This window comes from Melanerpes formicivorus, unplaced genomic scaffold (genome assembly GCF_026170545.1).
Source record: "Melanerpes formicivorus ecotype bairdi unplaced genomic scaffold, bMelFor1.0.p_v2 SCAF_4, whole genome shotgun sequence".
NCBI lineage: Eukaryota > Metazoa > Chordata > Aves > Piciformes > Picidae > Melanerpes > Melanerpes formicivorus.
Window position 1 is genome coordinate 17,891,304 of NW_027142356.1, and position 18,507 is coordinate 17,909,810.

Genomic DNA, 18,507 nt, shown 5'->3' on the forward strand with positions numbered 1-18,507 from the left:
TCTTAATACACCCCAGGATACCATTGGCCTTCTTGGCCACAAGGGCATATTATTGACTCTTGGATCACCTGTTATCCACCAGGACTCCCACGTCCTTCTCCACAGTGCTGCTTTGTAGGGACCCAGGCACCTCGGAAACGAACCTGAAACCTGGCAGCAGAGTCGCACCGGGAATGGAAACCGAAAGCGTGTGGGTCTGGCGACAGCGCCCTACCCAGGGTCCGCCGACCTCCGCCCGGCCCTTAAAAGCGCGGTGGCGGCGGAGCAGGGCCGGGCGGTGGATGCGGCAGCGGATCGGGCACAAGCGGCAGGTACTGGTGGAGCGGAGCTTTGTTTAAAGTTGTGGTTAGGGCAGAGTTTGGGCTGAGGCTGGAATTTGGGTTAGAATTAAGGTTGGGTTTAGTTCTTGGGGGGCAGTAGTGGGTTTAGGCATAGTGCTGGGGCTGTGATTGGGGTTTGCATTAGGTTTGCAGTTTGTTTACAATGAACGAGGTGGCTGGACAGCGTGCAGGGGGAATATCTGGGACTTTGCAGGCAGCAAAGGAGCCCCCCCAGAGTGAAGCGGCGCGGAGATACTGACAGGGTGTCAAAGCTACCTAGTTCTCTGCCCACACGGTAGACCCAGGCACCACAGATGTTGCTGTGTGCGTTGCAGAAAAGCACCGATAAAACAAAAGCCTTAGATACAGCTTTTTCCATTTAGATAAGGAAAATGAGAAAAGTTTCAGTTTTACGGCTGCCTTGACAAAAAGTATATATGCCGGTACGCAAAAGGTAGTTAGCAGTATGCATATAAGTAGCTTACATTTCATTCAGCTGTAAAGTTAAGTACAGCACTGTAATGTAGCACACTGTATTGGTTTAATCTGACTGGCCCCACTTGGGGGGATAAGGGACAGTGGAATGAGGGCTGCCCTCCCTTCACCCCACCCAGTGGCACAGTATGACCTTTGCAACAGCAAACACTGAAAAAATAAACACTGTATGCAGCTGTTACTGGAATGGAAACTAGAGAAAACTAATTCAAATGAACTGAACTGATGTGGTAGGGAGTGTGTAGTGTTACGCCAAGCTGCTTGTTCGTTCTTTAGCTCAAAGGACCTGAACATTGAGACCTCATAAAGTAGGGAGTTACCCTGACCATTACAGGTATGTGGTAATTGAAGATTTGAGAACTCTGCCTTTGAAAAAGTAAGAAAAACCCTAAAACTGAATTAAAAATGAAATTGATACAAACCCATGATTAACCCTGTCATACACTGAAGATATTTTGGCATGCCTATTTGTGGCTTGGACTAGCATGAATAGTGAGGATACAAGTCACTGAAACCAAGAGACATGGACCACTATGTATATGTAAATACATATGTAAATACACATGAATATATACAATAAAGCAGATTATGACCAAGCGCTGCAAGGGTTGCTTCCTGCAAAGCATGAAACAGCTATGTAATACTCCTCTTCAGTAAACTTTAAAAGCAATTTCTAATAGTTCATAAAGATATTTCTTGATTTTAAAATATTCACAAAATTAATTACAATTTTTCTTAACATTTTATTCCAGTGAGATTATGAAGTTAATAATTTGATTTAAGCCTCAACATACTGTATTTCCTGAAAACTATCCATTTATTACTTAAGTGGTTTGTTGTTTTGGTTTTTTTTCAGTTTCCAGAATCAAATGGATTCTGCAGATGATAATTCCGAGAAAGTTGTTCATAATGATTCAGATGAGAGTTCTAGTGATGATGATAAGGATAGCCAATGTCCAACAAAGGCAGTTACACAGAGTGGGAGTACATGTGACAGTGATGAGAAGGATGAGACCAGTGACAAAGTGGAGGCATCTGTTGTGCAGATGCTTAAAGAAGAGGAAGATAGAAAAAAAGAAGCTGAAGACCCAGACTGTAGTAACACTGAAGAAGTGACTCCACAGGCATCAGAAACTGAAGACAAGGGTTTCAGAGTTCTTTGTCGTAAACGTGATTCCCAAGGCCCCGGTGAGGAGCTGTTATTTAGCGTATTCTCTTGTCCGTAGCCTTCATTATAGTGTATTACCTGTTGGTTCTTTCATAATTAATTAATGAGTTAGAGCTATGTGGTTCTATTAGTAACCATACATGTGGTTATTTTAGGAATAGGAAAACAGCTTGAATTTCTGAAGAAGCTGAGGCTACACATTTGGGCATCCCTACCAAGATCTCAGTAAGTACAGAAAGGTTTATGGAAAGAAATGCAATAAATGGTAATAAAATTAGTTTATTTGAACTGCATATACATCCCAGTGTAGTAGTAAACAACCTGATGTGTTTGTCATCTAGGTTTGTGGAAAACCAAGAGACCTAAGGCATGCTTAGGATGCCATACTTCCTCCAGCCACATGAAGGAAGATCCCTAATAGAAAGTCTGTGTGAAGAGTAGAGAGATTGTTTTAATGTTTTAGGAACTAATCTACAACTTAAACTATTTACCCTTTTTCAATTCTCTGTCATGTTTTTGGTTTTTTTTTGCAGGTTTCCCCATGTATTTTAAGTTTGCTACTTTTACAGCATTTAAAACAGTTTTCCTGCAAAAATTTACTTTTCATATATACTTCCTATATTTTCATATGTCAGTTCTCCTGTATGAACTTCTGTATCGCGAAACTGATTCTTTTCTCTGCTTGATATGGAAAAAGATTAGCAGTGGTGCCATTCACATTGACAGTGAAGTGTCTCCTCTGCATTCTGAAGCTGACGTGCTAGAGATTATTATTAATTAAAAGCAGATTATTTAAGTGTACAGGACAGAAATTTACATATCTTTTGTTCATAGAAGGGTACTCATTGAATCAAATATCAAACTGGGTCTGTAAACCAGCCAGAAAAGAAAGCAAGATCTTCCTAGGTGTGGATCTTAAGTGATGTGTAGCTGTGTAGCAGGCATTTTTTGACAGCCTTGAAGAAAACAAGCATGTTCTTACCATTAGAGTATGGACGTTCTCTTAATATGCATTATTACCATAATATGTAATAGACTCTGCAGTAGAAGGGCTTGCATCTTCTTCACCTGGACCTGCAAAAGTTCTTCTGACTCCTTGGTCTGTCCTGGGTAGGATATCATGTCCCTGGACTTCCATGGGCTCTTAGAGAGCTGGAGGATATAGTCAGTTCCTAGGATGCTGGTAGCTAGGTGCTACCAGTTTATAATTGCTGTTGTCAGTGCAAAGGATTGTTTAAAATTTGACCTAAGACTGGTTAATGCAGATTTTATCAACTTCATAGTTTTCTGAAATGGGAAGACAATGAAAAAGTATTCTAATTCCTTGATCACTACAGGAAGTGTATTATGATTTCACTACTCTTTGCTCTTATTTTTCTTGCCATAGATATTCCTTAGATGAAGGAGGTAGTAGTCATTTTTGTTGATTGCTGTTGATAACCCACTTCCTATTTTCAGATGGAAACTTGAGCAGGAAGGTTCTCAAAGTATATTTAATGGTTATATCCTATCCTGAGAATATTCCTTAAAGAACAGGTAACACTTTCTGCATGAACAGGTGTGGAGAAGTGCCACCTAAGTAGCAGAAGCCCCAGATACTACAAAAGTATCTGGACTTGTAAAGAAGGTATTTGCTAATTCATTCAGTAACTGCAAGGATTGAAAGTTTTTTAGCACTAATCTCGAATCCAAGAAATATGGTTTAATTTTTAGTTTATTTAATTAACAAAACTGCTTTAAAATCTATTAGTAAGCAAATTCACTCAGTCTCATGTCCTCAACTTTTCTTGGAGTTGTGTTATGTACATACTATTTCTTTTTCTTTCAGGTATGTCAGTCTGTTAAAAGACTATGTTGAGTCTGAATTCTTTGTAATAGATGGGGATTCCTTACTACTTATGTTTTTGGATGAGGATACACAGTATCTAAACTTCTTCTACCAAGTTGAATGCTTCCTGCAGGATTTCACTGAAAAAGGAGCAAAATATGTCATTGTTTTCTTCAAGGTACTAAGCAAGTAACATTTGTTTCCACTTAAAACTACTGCGCTCCTTCAAAACCAACATCTTGATTCTAATCAGGATAAGGAAACTGTTCATTGTGTCAACAAACATAACTGAAAAATTCCATTGTTTTTCTTTCCTGTAGGATGCTGAGCAGATGTACTTTCCATATCCTCACTTTCTTTTCTTACGAACTGCATTAATAGAACACCTGAGGCATAACACAAGCACCGCTGTTCATACAGAATTTTCCAATTGTTTATCATCCACATGGGAGATTTTCCTGAAGCAAAGTTATCCTTACTTCATCATTGTATCTGATGTAGGACTGAGCTGTCGTCAGACAGACTATTTATGTATTTTAATTGCTCATTCATTGTCTAAGAAAGTCAACATTGTGCTTGCTTCAGGACAAGAGTATGATCTTCTTAGAGTTTACGGGTATCATGTTCAGAGTGTGCATAAACACCACATTTTTTTTGAAATGGTAAGATACACAACTTTGTTGTTGGTTTGCAATAACAGGGTTAGTTCTGTGCTGCAGATTTAATTAAAATACCTCAATAGGAGTATTAGATTTTGCATATTAAAATTATAAAGCACTGAAATGTGGCTCATTTTATGTTTCTTTGACCAATGGGTCTTGAAATTCTTCCTAGTCAAGCACTGTGACTGGTGGCAAATTCCTGTCCTGTTCTCTGCAGCTGATTCTCACATTATTGTTGGGTCGAGATATGATAGTTTCAAATACATCCTTTCCCATTTCTTTAATGTCATATGTCTTAGTTGACTTGTATTATGCCAGACAAAGACTAATATTTAGGCCAGGTATGTGACTTAAAAAAAATATTATTTAGTGTAGATGTTAACTGTTGAATTTTGCATGTAACATTGATTTCTGCACTTCTTAGTACAAAGAAGATCTGAAACGTACTTCTGAAAAGTTAGTCATGTATGAGGACCCAGTCATATATCTCTATAATAAACATCTCAATCTGAGCCTGAAGAGCATGAAAAAAGAGGTATTTTGACCTTCTTGAGATTTTTTTTTTTTCCTTCTCAGTTTGACTGTCTTCCTTCTTTCCTTTACCTGAAATTCTATCCTAGCCAGAATTGAGGGCTCTCTTTCCCTGGAGTGACACCCTGAGTCTGAGAAGGTCTTCTCTGTGTCCAGTGTTCTTCCCAGTAGATTCAAGTTGTTTCTTTAAGATTCATTAAAGTAGGATGTTTCGTCTGGAAGGCGGTCAATGGGATGCTGCCTTTGTCTTGTAGACAAAGGATAGAATATGAAGGGGTACATTTAACAGCAGTGGGCAAGAGTTGGTGCTGCTGCCAGCAGCAGCCTCATCTGTAGGGACGTCTCAAAATCGAAAACTTGGTATTGCAGCTGCTGAACCTTGCAGGAACTAAAAACTTTATAGTTTGGAATTTTTTAAGAACTTGATTACAATTGCAAGGTCTATGCTTTCATGATTAAAGCAGTGGGTTTACAATATTTTAACTGTTAAGAAAATGGTATTTTTATGGCATCATAATCACTTTTAGTGCCTAATGCACTCCTATTGTTTTCCTGGGTGTTGGTTGCACTACTGTTGCATCTCTGCATCTGTTCCTGCAGAGTGCAACAGCAAAGGCTTCCTTGGACTTTAAAGGGAATGATACTGGTCCAGAAAGATGATGTTTTGTTTTGTTCTGTTTTTTTCCAGTCCAGAAAAAATTAGTATTATTCAGAAAGCATTTTAAAGCCTATCTATTGCTAATACTTTGTTTTATTGTGATTATCTTTCTTGAGGCAAATTCATTAATTGCAAACTCCAAGAGCAGCAAAATATCAGGGTACAGCAAAGGCGGGCATTAGTTCCCTTGAGATTGGGGTTGTGGGAGCTCCCCTGGGTGTGGCAGGGCAGAGCCTGGTAGCCAGTGCCCACTATCTTAGTCAAGAGCAGGGCAGCTTTTGGGGACAACTGCAGCCCTCGGCATCAGGCACCTACCTGGGAGTGGGCTGAGACCAGACTAGGTTGTCAGCCTGCTGTGTGATGGGAAAGTGGAGACCAGCACTGCTGCAACATTGCTGGGGTAGTGACTGATGGTTGTAAGGGACTGAAATGAGGCCTGGGGCAAGTGGGAGGATGCTTCAATGGGTTGAGTGGAGACAGTAATGGCTGTTGGTGCCCTTAGGGACATGACAAAAAAGAGCTTTTCATTCTGTAGTTTTTATGTTCTTTTGGTTCCCTGCTCTGATGGAGCTGTGGTAAAGGAAAGGATTTGTTTTTCATTTGGCAATTTTTATTATAGCAATAATTTGTGCTGTTCGTGATGTTATGACTACAGGTTCACCAGACCGTCCATCTGTTGAAACAACTGTGGCCTGAAGGATCTGACATTCGGCGTGTGATCTGTGTTCTTGCTTGTGCTGTGGGATTAAAAATATACAGCACCATGTTGGAAAGTGCAAATACTTCAATGAGAGCAAAGACAGGGCAGTCAACAAGAGTAAGATTTTTTTTTTGGTATCTTCTCAGGACCATGACCATAAATGTTTTGCTAACAGGAGAGAGGTATGCCCTATGTTCCAAGCTGAAGAGAGGCCCAGCTGTTTCTTTTGTGACTATACTGTCTGGTTTTCTTAGATAATTGCTGCATCCAGAGCTTTTCCAAAGGAGCCTGATTTCCCTGTGGGTGGCACTGTGTTCTGTCCTGCAGTAGCTATTCCTGGGGAAAGATTTACCTTAGGAGCAATTACTTTCATAGGAGATTTAACCTTAGAAATTAGTTGCACTTACTACTTTTATTTTTCTACTAGGTTCATGGGAAAACACGTTTCTTAAATTAACAAGACATTTCAGGCAAAAAAAAAGGTTTCTGTTGAGTTGCAGTCATGACATTGTTTTTGTGACCATACTACAAGCCTTATGTTTTCATGAAGTTAACACAGATGCAGTATATCAATAGTATTTTATGAAACACCAATTCAGTGGACTACAGACAGATAGAGTTGGTTGGCACAGCTGGATTTCCTGTGCAGTTGAGAAAAGAATGTAGGCCTATACCTTGATACTATCCATTTCTGTTAGAAATTGGCAATTGTTTTTACATTCTGTCTTGATTTTCTTAGTTAGCCTTCTTTTAGAAAGGAGTTAATTTTGTATTCCCAAGTCATTACAATGTATTTTTTTTTTTAAATAGATCAATATTAGCCCCTGTAACAAAATGCAAACCACTGAATTAACTAGAGGTGAACACAATTATTTTACTGAAAACGTGGTCAGTTTTTTTCCTTGTCATCTCTCAACAGAGAAATAGACCACTGTGTCCAGAAGAAGCAGCTGACTTCTGCAGAATGCAATGTCTTACAGTGGCATTTCTTCTTCATATGCCTCTTTCATATAGAGCTCAGATTAGGATCAAGAAATCCTGCTGGACTAAGCAAGTTTCACCATTAATAAAAATGGTATGTGTAGCAGTGTCTTACTTCCCCTGACATCAGGTACAATTGTCATTTCAGCTTTTCATTTACCTTTATATGCTACTATGGTTGTCTGGTGAGATCAAAGAATGTAATGTACTTGCTGGAAGCAAACCTTATCTTGTGAGCCACAAATCAGTGGGGCTAGTAGAATATTTTTGGCAGTATTTCTATACTTGATCTTTTCTTAGACATCTCCAGTTAGCCAGTGTTAGGATACTGGACTAGACTGATGTTTTGGTCTTCTCCAATATGGGAAATTTGATGGAAAGCACTTCTATTGTTTAAAGTTGGTTATTACAGTGAAGGCACTGTTCACACAGAAGTTATACTGTGTAAGTAATAGTGTGTAAGTATACAGTGTGTTTTTCACATTTCTAAATCTGTGGTAATTAACCTTGCTTTGGAGATGCTTTGATCATTCCACATGAAAAGATGCTCCATTAAGAATTGTTTGCTTTATTTTAACAGCAACAGTTGTGTATGCATTTTGCTCTGACACAGCTAAGGGATACAAATGATTGGAAACTGGATTTAACTTACCTTCCTGACTTAAATGATGGTTCACTTCTCATGAATCTTGCACATTACTACGAGGTTGAATATACTGGAGGTATTCATCTTTGAACAGTTCGCTTTCTTAGATTTTGAACTTTACTAAGCTGCAAAATGAAAACTGAAGCACATGTGCAAGCAGAAATGAGCACAATTTTCTAAATATCCATATAATAATGGATATATTTCAAAGAATAATAGAGAAACATTTTTCTATAGCAAGTCTAGAAAATTACACGTGAAAGTGTCTTTCACCAGTATACACTTGGAATACTTTATCATAATCTTTGATATGTCTTGTGTACATATGCAAAGGAAGAGGGATATTGCATAGGCCATAAGAGCTTTGGGTCACTGTTACTGACTGTTCTCATCTCTGGTTTTTAGCAGATATTCTATCCATTTAATTTTGTCTTAGTGTAACACAGTCAGAATTCAAAATGGATTCTATGCCTACTGTCATTCTGACATTGGATAATACTCCTAATTTCAGATGAGATTGATTCAGGCAAATCATAGGTGAATTTGGGTTCTGGAACTCTCAGAACACCATCAGTCATGTTAAGATTCTCAAAAAATAGTTATAAAGGTTGAGCAAGAAATGTGGAAAAAGATTTACAGTAAATATTCTTTCAGAGTAATTCTCTTTACCTGAAATCGTCTACCATGAGTCTGTCTGGTAGTAAACCAGAACATTTTCTTTATCAGTCTAGCTACAGTATGTCCTATATGTATGCCAGTAAGGCAAATGTAAAGGAATTTTGAAAGGAAATAGAAATTAGAAATATAAAATACTGATTTTATAGTGCTAACTATGATTGGTTATCAATGCAAGATCCTACCCTCCTGGAGGTGAAGGTGATACAAAATCTTTAGCTGTGGAGCTTGCAGACATCCACAGTCAAATCTGGCTTTTTTTGCAAAATGCATCTTCTCAGTCCATTTAATTACTTATGCCCTAGGCTGTTAAATACTGTGAATGTACAATACTCTGTTTTAATTTGTTCTAATGATCAAAGGCCTCAGATAGGACTGGAGTTTTTGTGTTTGATGCAGCATATGAATGTATAGGTTCTGTTTTGAGTGAACTTAATGTTAAAGTGGTCTCTTGTTTGCTTGCTTGTTTACTTTCTTCCCTGTGCAGGATCAAAGTTAAAAAAGGAGTTGGGAAAAGAAGTGGAGGATGAATACCAATATTTATGGGATACAGTAACAAAATTGTCTGTGAAATACAATTTTGGAGATGCTTTCCCAGTACGAAAGACCTCCCAACTATTTCTTGAAGAGGAACAGACATTATTTAAAGGTACTAATAACTCCACAAATCAGAGTTAGAAGCATGATCTTGATTACTAACACTAAAAGGTCTAAGAGTAGTGTTTTGATTTTATTGTGATCACAACTCTAATCTATGCTTTTTGAATCCTATATTCCTTCCTTTCAACTACTAGCAAATCTTACAGATGATGCCTAAGTAAGTCTGACCAGGGCTTGTGGGTGAAACTCTCAGTCCACTGTAGGCAGCACAAGTATTGTTACTAACTTCAGTAGGTATTTGGGTTAGGTCCATGATTGCTAGCCCAAATCTGTTTTATGTGTTGTAAACCCCAGTACAATTGGTGTTATAAAAATAATACTAACAACAATAATAATTAATTTGTACATGTTTATATAGGGTTATGCAGTCATTGAACATGGGAGCAGAAAATTGACTAAAATACAGGATTGGTGCCTTAATTGGTGCCTTGAAGTTAGTAGAAATATGAGTTGCCCTTAAGTGTCTTAAATTACACAATCATGTTTAGTAGCCCATAACTGGGGAAGTGCACAGCTGTGTTGGGATCTTTTGTTTTCTTTCCTCCCTTACATGACCTGTTTTGACTGTCTTGAAAGGAGTAGGGTAGAGATTTTTGTCCAATACCCGATGTTTATTGAGGACCAGTTTTGTTACAAACTTCAAATGTTTGTTTTAAACCTATCAAATGTTATAAATCTTTAGAAGAGAGAGCTGATAAATTCTTTGAAGGCTGGAATATAATTCTAATTAAGTTTGTTGGTATAATTCAGCTGCTGTCAAAGATGCAAAGTGGGCTCTAGTGGGAAGAAAGAAAGGACAGTTTCTTTGTTTTCTGTGGGATCTTAAGTTATCTTCTGGCACAGCATTTGTTGCCTCCTTTGGACAACTCAAAAACCAAAGGTGCGGATAGATTTCAAATGTGGGAAGGATAAGCTATGTTACGTAGCACCTTTAGCAATCAAATATAAGTGCAGTTGAATGTGCATATTTAGGAGACTTTGCTCTTCATGTAATTGGTGCAGCAAATCCTATGCTTATGAGATGGAATGAGTTGTAGCAGGTGTCAAATGAATTATGAGAATATCTACTTGGAAGCAGTAATAATGTCTGCTACTTTCTTCTTCCCATGTTTGAGAAGAAACAGAAAAAGGAACTAGTCAACTGCTGTTTACTTCTACCAAATTTTACTTTATAGAATTTAATTTACTATGTGACTTGATAAAATTTGCAAGTATAATGTGCAATTATATATACTCTTACTTACACAATTATTTTTTATGCTGTGAAGATCATGAAGAAGAAATTCCTGCCATTGGACTAATCTCAGTGAAATCTTATCTGGTTGAAGATTACGCTGGAGATATTTTGAAAGACCTACCTGTTTTAGAAAGGTAGATATTATCCTTTGCATTTGCTCTGCTCCTTTTGATAGTAGGTTCTGTGCTATGCAATGAGCATTTTTAGTCAGTGTGTGAGTTATTTAGTTACGCTGCATTCTGTGGTTAATCTGTATGAAAATAAGTGAAAAAACAAGGTTTTACTTTTTTTGTTAGTAAACCTTTCTGAAAAAGGTGGAGTCTTATCTTGACATACTGTGCTTAGAATAGAATTAAACTCTATGTTGGTTTTCTGCCACAATAAACTGTGTTTTGGTAAATACTCAGGTTTTTTAATGTTTTGAATATTTTGTTGGAGATTCCATAAAATATTTTTCATTTCTGCTTTGATGTTTCTGTATTTCAGCAATGATCCTGCCGTTACTTCACTTAATAAATACAAGCAATTTGATGAGCTTTGTCACTGGCATTCTGACAGACCTTTGACTGAGGAATATGAGCGAGTACCATGCAATGCTGATGGTAAGAAAAACTAACATGAAATCTGTCTGTGTTGCCTAGCATAGTACTGAAAAGGTTATTATGGTTTTGGAGAAGGATCTGCTTCTGTATAAATATTTGTCAAACAAGAGTTATTGTAATAGCTTAATTATATATAAACTGATGTGCCTGTGCATTATGTGTATGCATTTTGTATTGTCTTAAATAGGTTTAATGAGTGTAACAGAATGAGTGCCTGTGGTCAGATGTTCACAATACATTCTCTTGCTTGTAAAGCCCTGCACAGTTTTGTATAAGCAAGCTGTATGTACGTGCAGTTTAATGTTTAAATATATAGTTTGGATAATGCTTAATAAGAATATCCATACATGTGCAAAATCTGCACAGATGTTTGATGGTGCATGCATAACCAATCTTATCTTTTAAGAACAGAATAAAGTAAGAAATAAAACAGTTGTGATTTAGCCCTAGCTGGCAACTAAGCACTGCACAGTCACTTGCTCACTACCCCCCAACCCCAGCAGAAAGCATTAGAGAATCAAAAGGGTGAAAGCAAGAAAACTTGTAAGTTGAGATAAAGACAGTTTAATAAGTAAAGAAAAACCCCATCTGTGTCCCATCCCAGCTTCCTGCATATTCCCAGCCTGCTTTCTGGCAGGATGGTGTGAGTAGTAGAAAAGGCCTTGAATTTTTGTAAGCACTGCTCAGCCATAACTAAACACCCTTGTGTTATCACAGTTTTCACAACAAATCCCATTATGTTCCCATCATCTGTTGCATCACAGAGAATAAAACTGTGAAAAAGCTACCATGAGTTGAGTGATCATGGGTTACTGTTAGTATGTATATTGTTTTTCACTCTGTGACTTAGGAATGTGGTTTTTGCACCACTCAATCTATGTAGCTGTGGTTCCTTATGCTTACCTTTCTGGGTGATTTTTTGTATTATTTCATGCACTGTGATTTCAGTGGAAATTTGGAGACCATAGCCTGTAGAATAGTAGCTAGAACACCTTCCATAATGTTGGAGTTGAAGGTTACTGTCCACTATAATTGAAGAGTGGGCCCTCTCTTTGCCTTTGTGTGCATGAGTATTCTCAGTGCTGACATCTGTTGTCTCAGTCTTTCTTGTCTAAACTAGAAAGATCTTCTGAAATGGGTCTTCACACACAGAAACTGACTTTTCTTTTGTTTTTAGGGCAAACAGAAATAGGTAGGCTTTAGTAACTTCTTCCTTCTTCCAGCAACTTAATTTATTTATGTTCTGATGCCAGACCCTTATTTTCATGAGGAAGAAGTATTTTCCTGATCATCTGAATTTCCTTTGGAAGACTCCATCCCATTTTCATGGGCTGTGTAAGAAGCTTAGGCACTTTGCTCAAACAGTTATAATTTCTTTCCATGTGTGATGGTTTTAGGCTGTGCCTTTAAAATTTTGTCACAGATTTCAAGCAGAAAAGTAGAAAAATATAAATAAATCACTATTGGGTGTGAAAAGGAAAACTAAAGGTAATTCTAAATGATTCCATTGGAGAAATAGCTGCTATAAGACTGCTCGTACCAAAACATTTTGCGGGCTTCTCTTTTCTGCTCACTTCTCTCGGGAGATGTTAACCTGCTTCTGCCTGACCTTGGCTGCATTGTTTTGGTGAAGTTCTAACAGCTACTTACTTTCACTCTCTGCTCCTTTCTCCCTTTTGGGAGGCAGAGGGACAACAATCCTGGTCTTTGACCAGGGGGTTTTTCGTGTTGTTTGTTAATTGTAAATATCTGTAAATATTGTAAATACTGTATATTTTGTACATATTCATTGCATTCCATTGTAGAGTGTAGTTTTGCCTGTAAATACAGCTTCCATTTGCTTCCAGCTGAGCTGGCCTGACAAAGTTAATGTTGGGGGGAGGGGAAATGTCAACCCACCACACCAGGCTTCCTGCTTGTTAAATTTTCCAATAGATTTTATGTGTGCCTAAAGAAATTTGAATTTGAGCCAAGTATTGCCCATTTTTCTTGAGTCTTAGTAGCCAGCATCTTTCAAAATGTGGTTTTCGTCTTTAGGTCAATTAAGAAGTTTTAGGAACTTTATCTGTTACCCAGGTATCTTTTCTTGGAAATAGATTATTTTGTACTTCTTTCACAGTGTTTTGTAACCAATTTTGTCTGCTTGTAGCAAAATCCAAAGATGCAAAAGAAAGACGACAAATACAAAAGTTCCAGACTTTTCAGATTTTTTATGGAAGTACTTTGGGAAATACCACTTCGAAAGTTATTGTACCTCAAGAGGACGTGTCAGGGAATGCTAATGCTGCTGTCAAAAAAACACAAAATAAGCATGTGAGTGTATTCAAGCTGTTTTTCCCAAACCTTATTTTCTGTTTTCCAGGAAAGAATTTCTACTATGAGTCTCACAGCTGAAGTTTTATATTCTGAATGTGCTAGTAGTTCTCAGGTGAAGAAATATAAAAATGTGAATTGCCTTTGTACCTCAGATTTAATCAGCTAATGAGCTAGCTGGCAAAAGGATTTTTGTTTCTAGTTAGGAACACTGATGAGTATTAGCAGGCACAAGTAAATGAAGTTAGTAAATAAAGTTAGTAAATATGAACTCTGTGAAGGCTCATGGCCAGTACTTTAAATGTGGAGTGAAGGAAACTGGAGTTCATTAATTCAGTTTTACTTTAAGAAACTATTGAGAAATACTGAAAAAAGCATTATTAATATATTTATTTCCTTGCACTGTTTGGAAACATTCTCTGTGAAAAAATCTGTAGATATTGCAATTAATCCTAACTGTGTGAACATTGCCAGACACCACATGTTGTGTAGCATGTACGGGCATACTCATGTATGGCTCATACTGAGCAATGGCAATTTGAGCAGGATTTCATAATAGACCATTCTCTGGATCACAGATCACAGACTCTTGAGTTACCTGTAAAAGTATTTATATAAAATAACTTTGTTAATTTCAAGTAAGGTTGAACTCTTAATTTTGTTTAACTTAGTGAAAGGCACCTCAATGTGATCAGAATTACTATTATCCATATATAAAAGTATGAAGTTTTATTTTCAGACATTGTCTTTATTTTATTTTATTTTATTTTATTTTATTTTATTTTATTTTATTGTATTTTATTTTATTTTATTTATTTTATTTTATTTTTTTTAATACTACTTGTGAAGCTTAATACTGATTATGCTTATGGAAGCATTCTTAAACAGCATGTATTGTAGAACAACAGAAATAGTATCTCCTTCAAAATGAAGTACTATTTAAAAGAATTCCCAAAACACCATACATCACACAAATTAAAAAATGAACACACCTGCTGCAACTGAATTTATGGATTAGCTTTTTCCAGATTATGGTTGCACACAGAATGATGGTTCTAAATATCTTAATTTTTTGGGGTAGAAAACTAAAGCTGAAACAATTGTAAAGGAAAACAACAAGCGACTACAAGCTAAAGAAGAAAACAAAGAGCAGGAGCAATGGAAAGCCTTGCGTGTACCAACTGAAAAGGAAATAAAAGCAAATATGACTGTTGGAATAAATAAGTTGGAGAAGTTTCTCAAAACTCTTAAAAGTAAATCTGTGAAGCTCAGTGTAGAAATGACAGGACTGTCTGCCTGCTTTGAAGTGTGGAAGGAACACTGCAGAAAGCAAGGTATGGTAACCAAACTCATGTTCAATATTCTACTTCATAGTTTCATAGTTTCATAGTTTCATTCAGGGTTGGAAGGGACCACAAGGATCATCTAGTTCCAAGCCCCCTGCCATGGACTTCAACTCCCTTTAACCATCAGAGTAAATGACTTGGACATTTTCAGCTGGAATAAAAACATATGAATACAGCCCTGTTTCAGAAGCATGAAAGGTGTTTTTAAGAATTAACAGGCTCTGGTCCCCTTTCACAATTTCAAGATCCTTTGAGCCAACCACAAAATACGTGGTGAAATTATGGATATTTTCCTGTTCTTCTTTGTAAATATTTCATATATTTAAACAATCTATTTTACTGTATATACCTTCAATGATTATGTATCATGCATACTAAAATTACAGTGGATTGTTTACTTAGCTGAGGTGATTAACTCCAAAGTTTGGATGATGGCCACTTGCAGAGAAATCTGGGCTACTGTGGCCTCCTATTTCACCAGAATTAACTTGTTAAGTCCATACCCTCAGCTATGATGGTCTGAACGCACTGCTCTGATTGTGTTGAGGAGTGTTGTAAACGCTGGCGTGAAATACGTTGCTAGTAATGTTGAGCAAATAAATGCGTGGTGAATGTGAGTTGGCAAATGTGAATTGAGAGAGCTCAGTTACTGCATAGAATTCAGCATGACTTCTTTCATATCTGAGTGTGCAGAAGCAGATACAAGCTCTTGGGTGCTTGGTCATCAGTGGCATTCCTTGTAGAGAACACAGGAGTGTGGGTTATCTACTTGCCTTCAAATAAAATACATTTTTAGATTGTCATGAATGCGGTTGGGTGGGTAAGGTCTGTTCTAAAAATACAAGACTCCAAAGGATACAGTCGCCTCGCAAATAACTGTAAGCTTATTGTTTTAAAGGTAATAAATCTAAAGACTTAAGCAAAGCTGTTCAGGTCATGAGGAGAATTCATATCCTCCTTGAAAAATATCAAGATCTTTTGGAGAAACCACATCTTCAAAAACTTACCACATACCTAACACTTCTTGGATTTAAGAATTTGGCATGCTCTCTATCTGGCCAGGTAACTTTATAGGCTGTAATGATTCTGCTGTAGCTGGATGTGTAGATAATATCAACAGTGTTTTCTTGAGCATTGAATAGTATGTAGAAGAGCTATGTTGAGCTTCTTTTATTTCGTATTGCATCATAGGATTTTGAACTGGTTTTGCTTCAGACATTACTTTTCTTTAGTTCCATTGATACACCTCCCTGTTTGATGTGAGGGCTAGATGGTACAGTAGGCCACTTCCTCTTCAGTAAATAGAACTGTGTATGGCTGCAAGGATACTATTTGAAATCTGTACCAAGATTAATTTGCTCTTAATGTACACCTTCCTGAGGCCTTAGACATCTTTTAGAGGTGCTTACTGTTGAATTAATCACATCAGCTGAAGCCTGCATGTTAAAAACCACTGTTAAAAGCTAAGTGATGAGCAGCTGCTTTCTAACAAGCTAAAATGTACTGCTTTAGAAAAGGAAATCTTGGAGACTGCAGAGGTAGGTGAAAACTACCTTTGTTGTTATGGTGTTACTGATCACCTTGAAGGAAACAGTTTCAGATACTGAATTGCTTATCCTTCCTAGCACAGATGAGACTACACGTAGCTACAGTGAATTTGGTGCTGAAATACTTCCTCTATAGATTGCCCTTGTGCTTTTCTGCATGTTAGCAACTTGCATACTGGCTAATGTAATGTTAAGAGTAGTTTGATACCTTTGTGTGTAGATGGGATATCATTAAACAGAAGAGATACTAAGGTGATTTGTCAGGCAGAAGAAGGATGATATAGCTCACAGCCTATTGACTACATGTCTAATAAAATCACTTTCATGTTTTTCAAAGTTTGCAGAATTCCTCAGAGCAAAGCATGTGCTATTTTCTTAATTTCTCACTAGTTTTGGAACAAATTTGACCTTATAGGTAGGAGAAAGTAATGATCAGAATATAAGCAAATACACTATCGAAGTGAGTCCAGCTCGCTTTCAGCTACAATACATGGATTATTACTTGCTCAGAGAAGAGAGAAATGATCCAGATCCTCGGGTGCAACATTTCATACCAGACACGTGGCAGGTAATGAAACCTTTTGCATGAAGTAAATAGAAATTATCTTTGATTTTTAATTAAAAAAAAATCCATTAGAAATTACTACTTGTTAAAAGTAATGTTTTTAACAAATCTGACTCAGTAGGTTATTTTTGACTGTATTTCATGCTCTTTCTGCACTGAGAGCTTTTCTATAAAGAGCTCGGCCCAAGGAATTTCACATAAGAAATTCTGAGGCCATGGGATTTCACTGCTTGTTACTACATTTGATGGTGATAACACCCCATTTAGATAACCTGAGAATCTTCATTTTCTGCTCATTTGTCCCTAAAGAATCACCCATATTATGGGTTGAAAAAGAGCTTTTCTATCTAAAACAGAATAAATCTAACTCAGATTTTTGTATTACTGGACTGGGAAAACAAAACTAATTTGCTGCTTTGCTTGTCCCTATCTGCAAAAGAGCCACTTGCTTGAAAAGCAGCTTGGAACTTGGCATTTGTGCTAATTGAGAAAGACAGTGTTAGTACTATTTCTGTTTCCAGTTCTGCACTCCTCTTCCAATCCTTTCACCGCCATATGTAGGGCAGGAGAGCACATGTAGGATAACAATACTTGGGAAGAAAACAGACTAATGAACACTATATGCTAGAAGCAAAAGAGAGGTACATTCATTATTGATGTAATATAGTGTAAGAAATAAAATGTTGCATTGTATAGAATATTGAAGTTTTGGGAAATAAATTATACACTGCTGAGTTAATTGATTTTATTTTTTAACTTGAAAATGTCCAGTTTTGAACTCAGAATATTATGGTAGCAGTATCTGTTATCAAATAATTGAAATAGTCAAGTTATAAGTTGTAGTTCCAAATATTTCCATTAGAAAAGAGAAAAGAATGCAAATATTTTCACTGGAAGACCTGGTTTACTCACTAAGAACATGACATGTTTTGATGTATGTGATAGTGATAGCATCACAATGTAGTTAACTGTTTTTCTCTTAGAGAGAGCTTCTTGATATTGTAGACAATAATGAGTCTGCAGTGATTGTTGCTCCCACTTCATCAGGAAAGACATATGCATCATACTACTGCATGGAAAAAGTTCTGAAAGCAAGCAATGAAGGAGTAGTTGTGTATATTGCTCCTACAAAGGTAAGGCTGAATCCTATGACATATTCAGTATATATGAGTATGATATGTCTTGGTATGATTCTGTAATTTTTTGGGTAACTTGTTACACAAATTTAGTTGATACACATTTGGGGTTTTTTATTAGAAATTGAATCGTTACATTCTGGTTTACACTTATGTTTATTTGAAATGGCTTGTTCACCAAAAAATCTTCAAAATATTTAATATAATATAAAGTTTCTCTCTATTAGTATCTGTACAGTTAATTTAAGGTCAGAAACACTAATGCACACAAAAGTGCTAGAAGTAGCATGTTAGGAAAATGATGAAAGTACCAAATCTTACCAACATGCTCAAAGCAGTACTGGAACAGAGCAATGACCAAGCAAGTCATCTTTGGTTGTCTTTTCCTCATTCAGTTCACCATTAGATATTTCAAAAGAAAACGTGTAAAAATTTAG

The 18,507-nt window shown here is 36.9% G+C and overlaps 1 protein-coding gene across 3 annotated transcripts in view; it reads left to right on the forward strand.

Annotated features, from left to right (window-relative positions):
- Positions 1-224: 224 nt before the first annotated feature.
- DDX60 (DExD/H-box helicase 60) overlaps positions 225-18,507 on the forward strand; it is a 42,275-nt gene continuing 23,992 nt past the window's right edge. For all 3 annotated transcript variants that reach the window (XM_068137126.1, XM_068137128.1, XM_068137129.1), the window contains exons 1-17: positions 225-311; positions 1,672-2,003; positions 2,139-2,208; positions 3,812-3,989; positions 4,132-4,473; positions 4,898-5,008; positions 6,318-6,479; positions 7,282-7,437; positions 7,924-8,065; positions 9,152-9,313; positions 10,593-10,695; positions 11,048-11,163; positions 13,313-13,476; positions 14,558-14,810; positions 15,721-15,884; positions 16,785-16,937; positions 17,918-18,067. In XM_068137126.1, the coding sequence (XP_067993227.1) occupies positions 1,685-2,003; positions 2,139-2,208; positions 3,812-3,989; positions 4,132-4,473; positions 4,898-5,008; positions 6,318-6,479; positions 7,282-7,437; positions 7,924-8,065; positions 9,152-9,313; positions 10,593-10,695; positions 11,048-11,163; positions 13,313-13,476; positions 14,558-14,810; positions 15,721-15,884; positions 16,785-16,937; positions 17,918-18,067 (2,745 nt within the window). In that variant the 5' untranslated portion in view covers positions 225-311; positions 1,672-1,684. The remainder of the gene's footprint in view (positions 312-1,671; positions 2,004-2,138; positions 2,209-3,811; positions 3,990-4,131; positions 4,474-4,897; positions 5,009-6,317; positions 6,480-7,281; positions 7,438-7,923; positions 8,066-9,151; positions 9,314-10,592; positions 10,696-11,047; positions 11,164-13,312; positions 13,477-14,557; positions 14,811-15,720; positions 15,885-16,784; positions 16,938-17,917; positions 18,068-18,507) is intronic.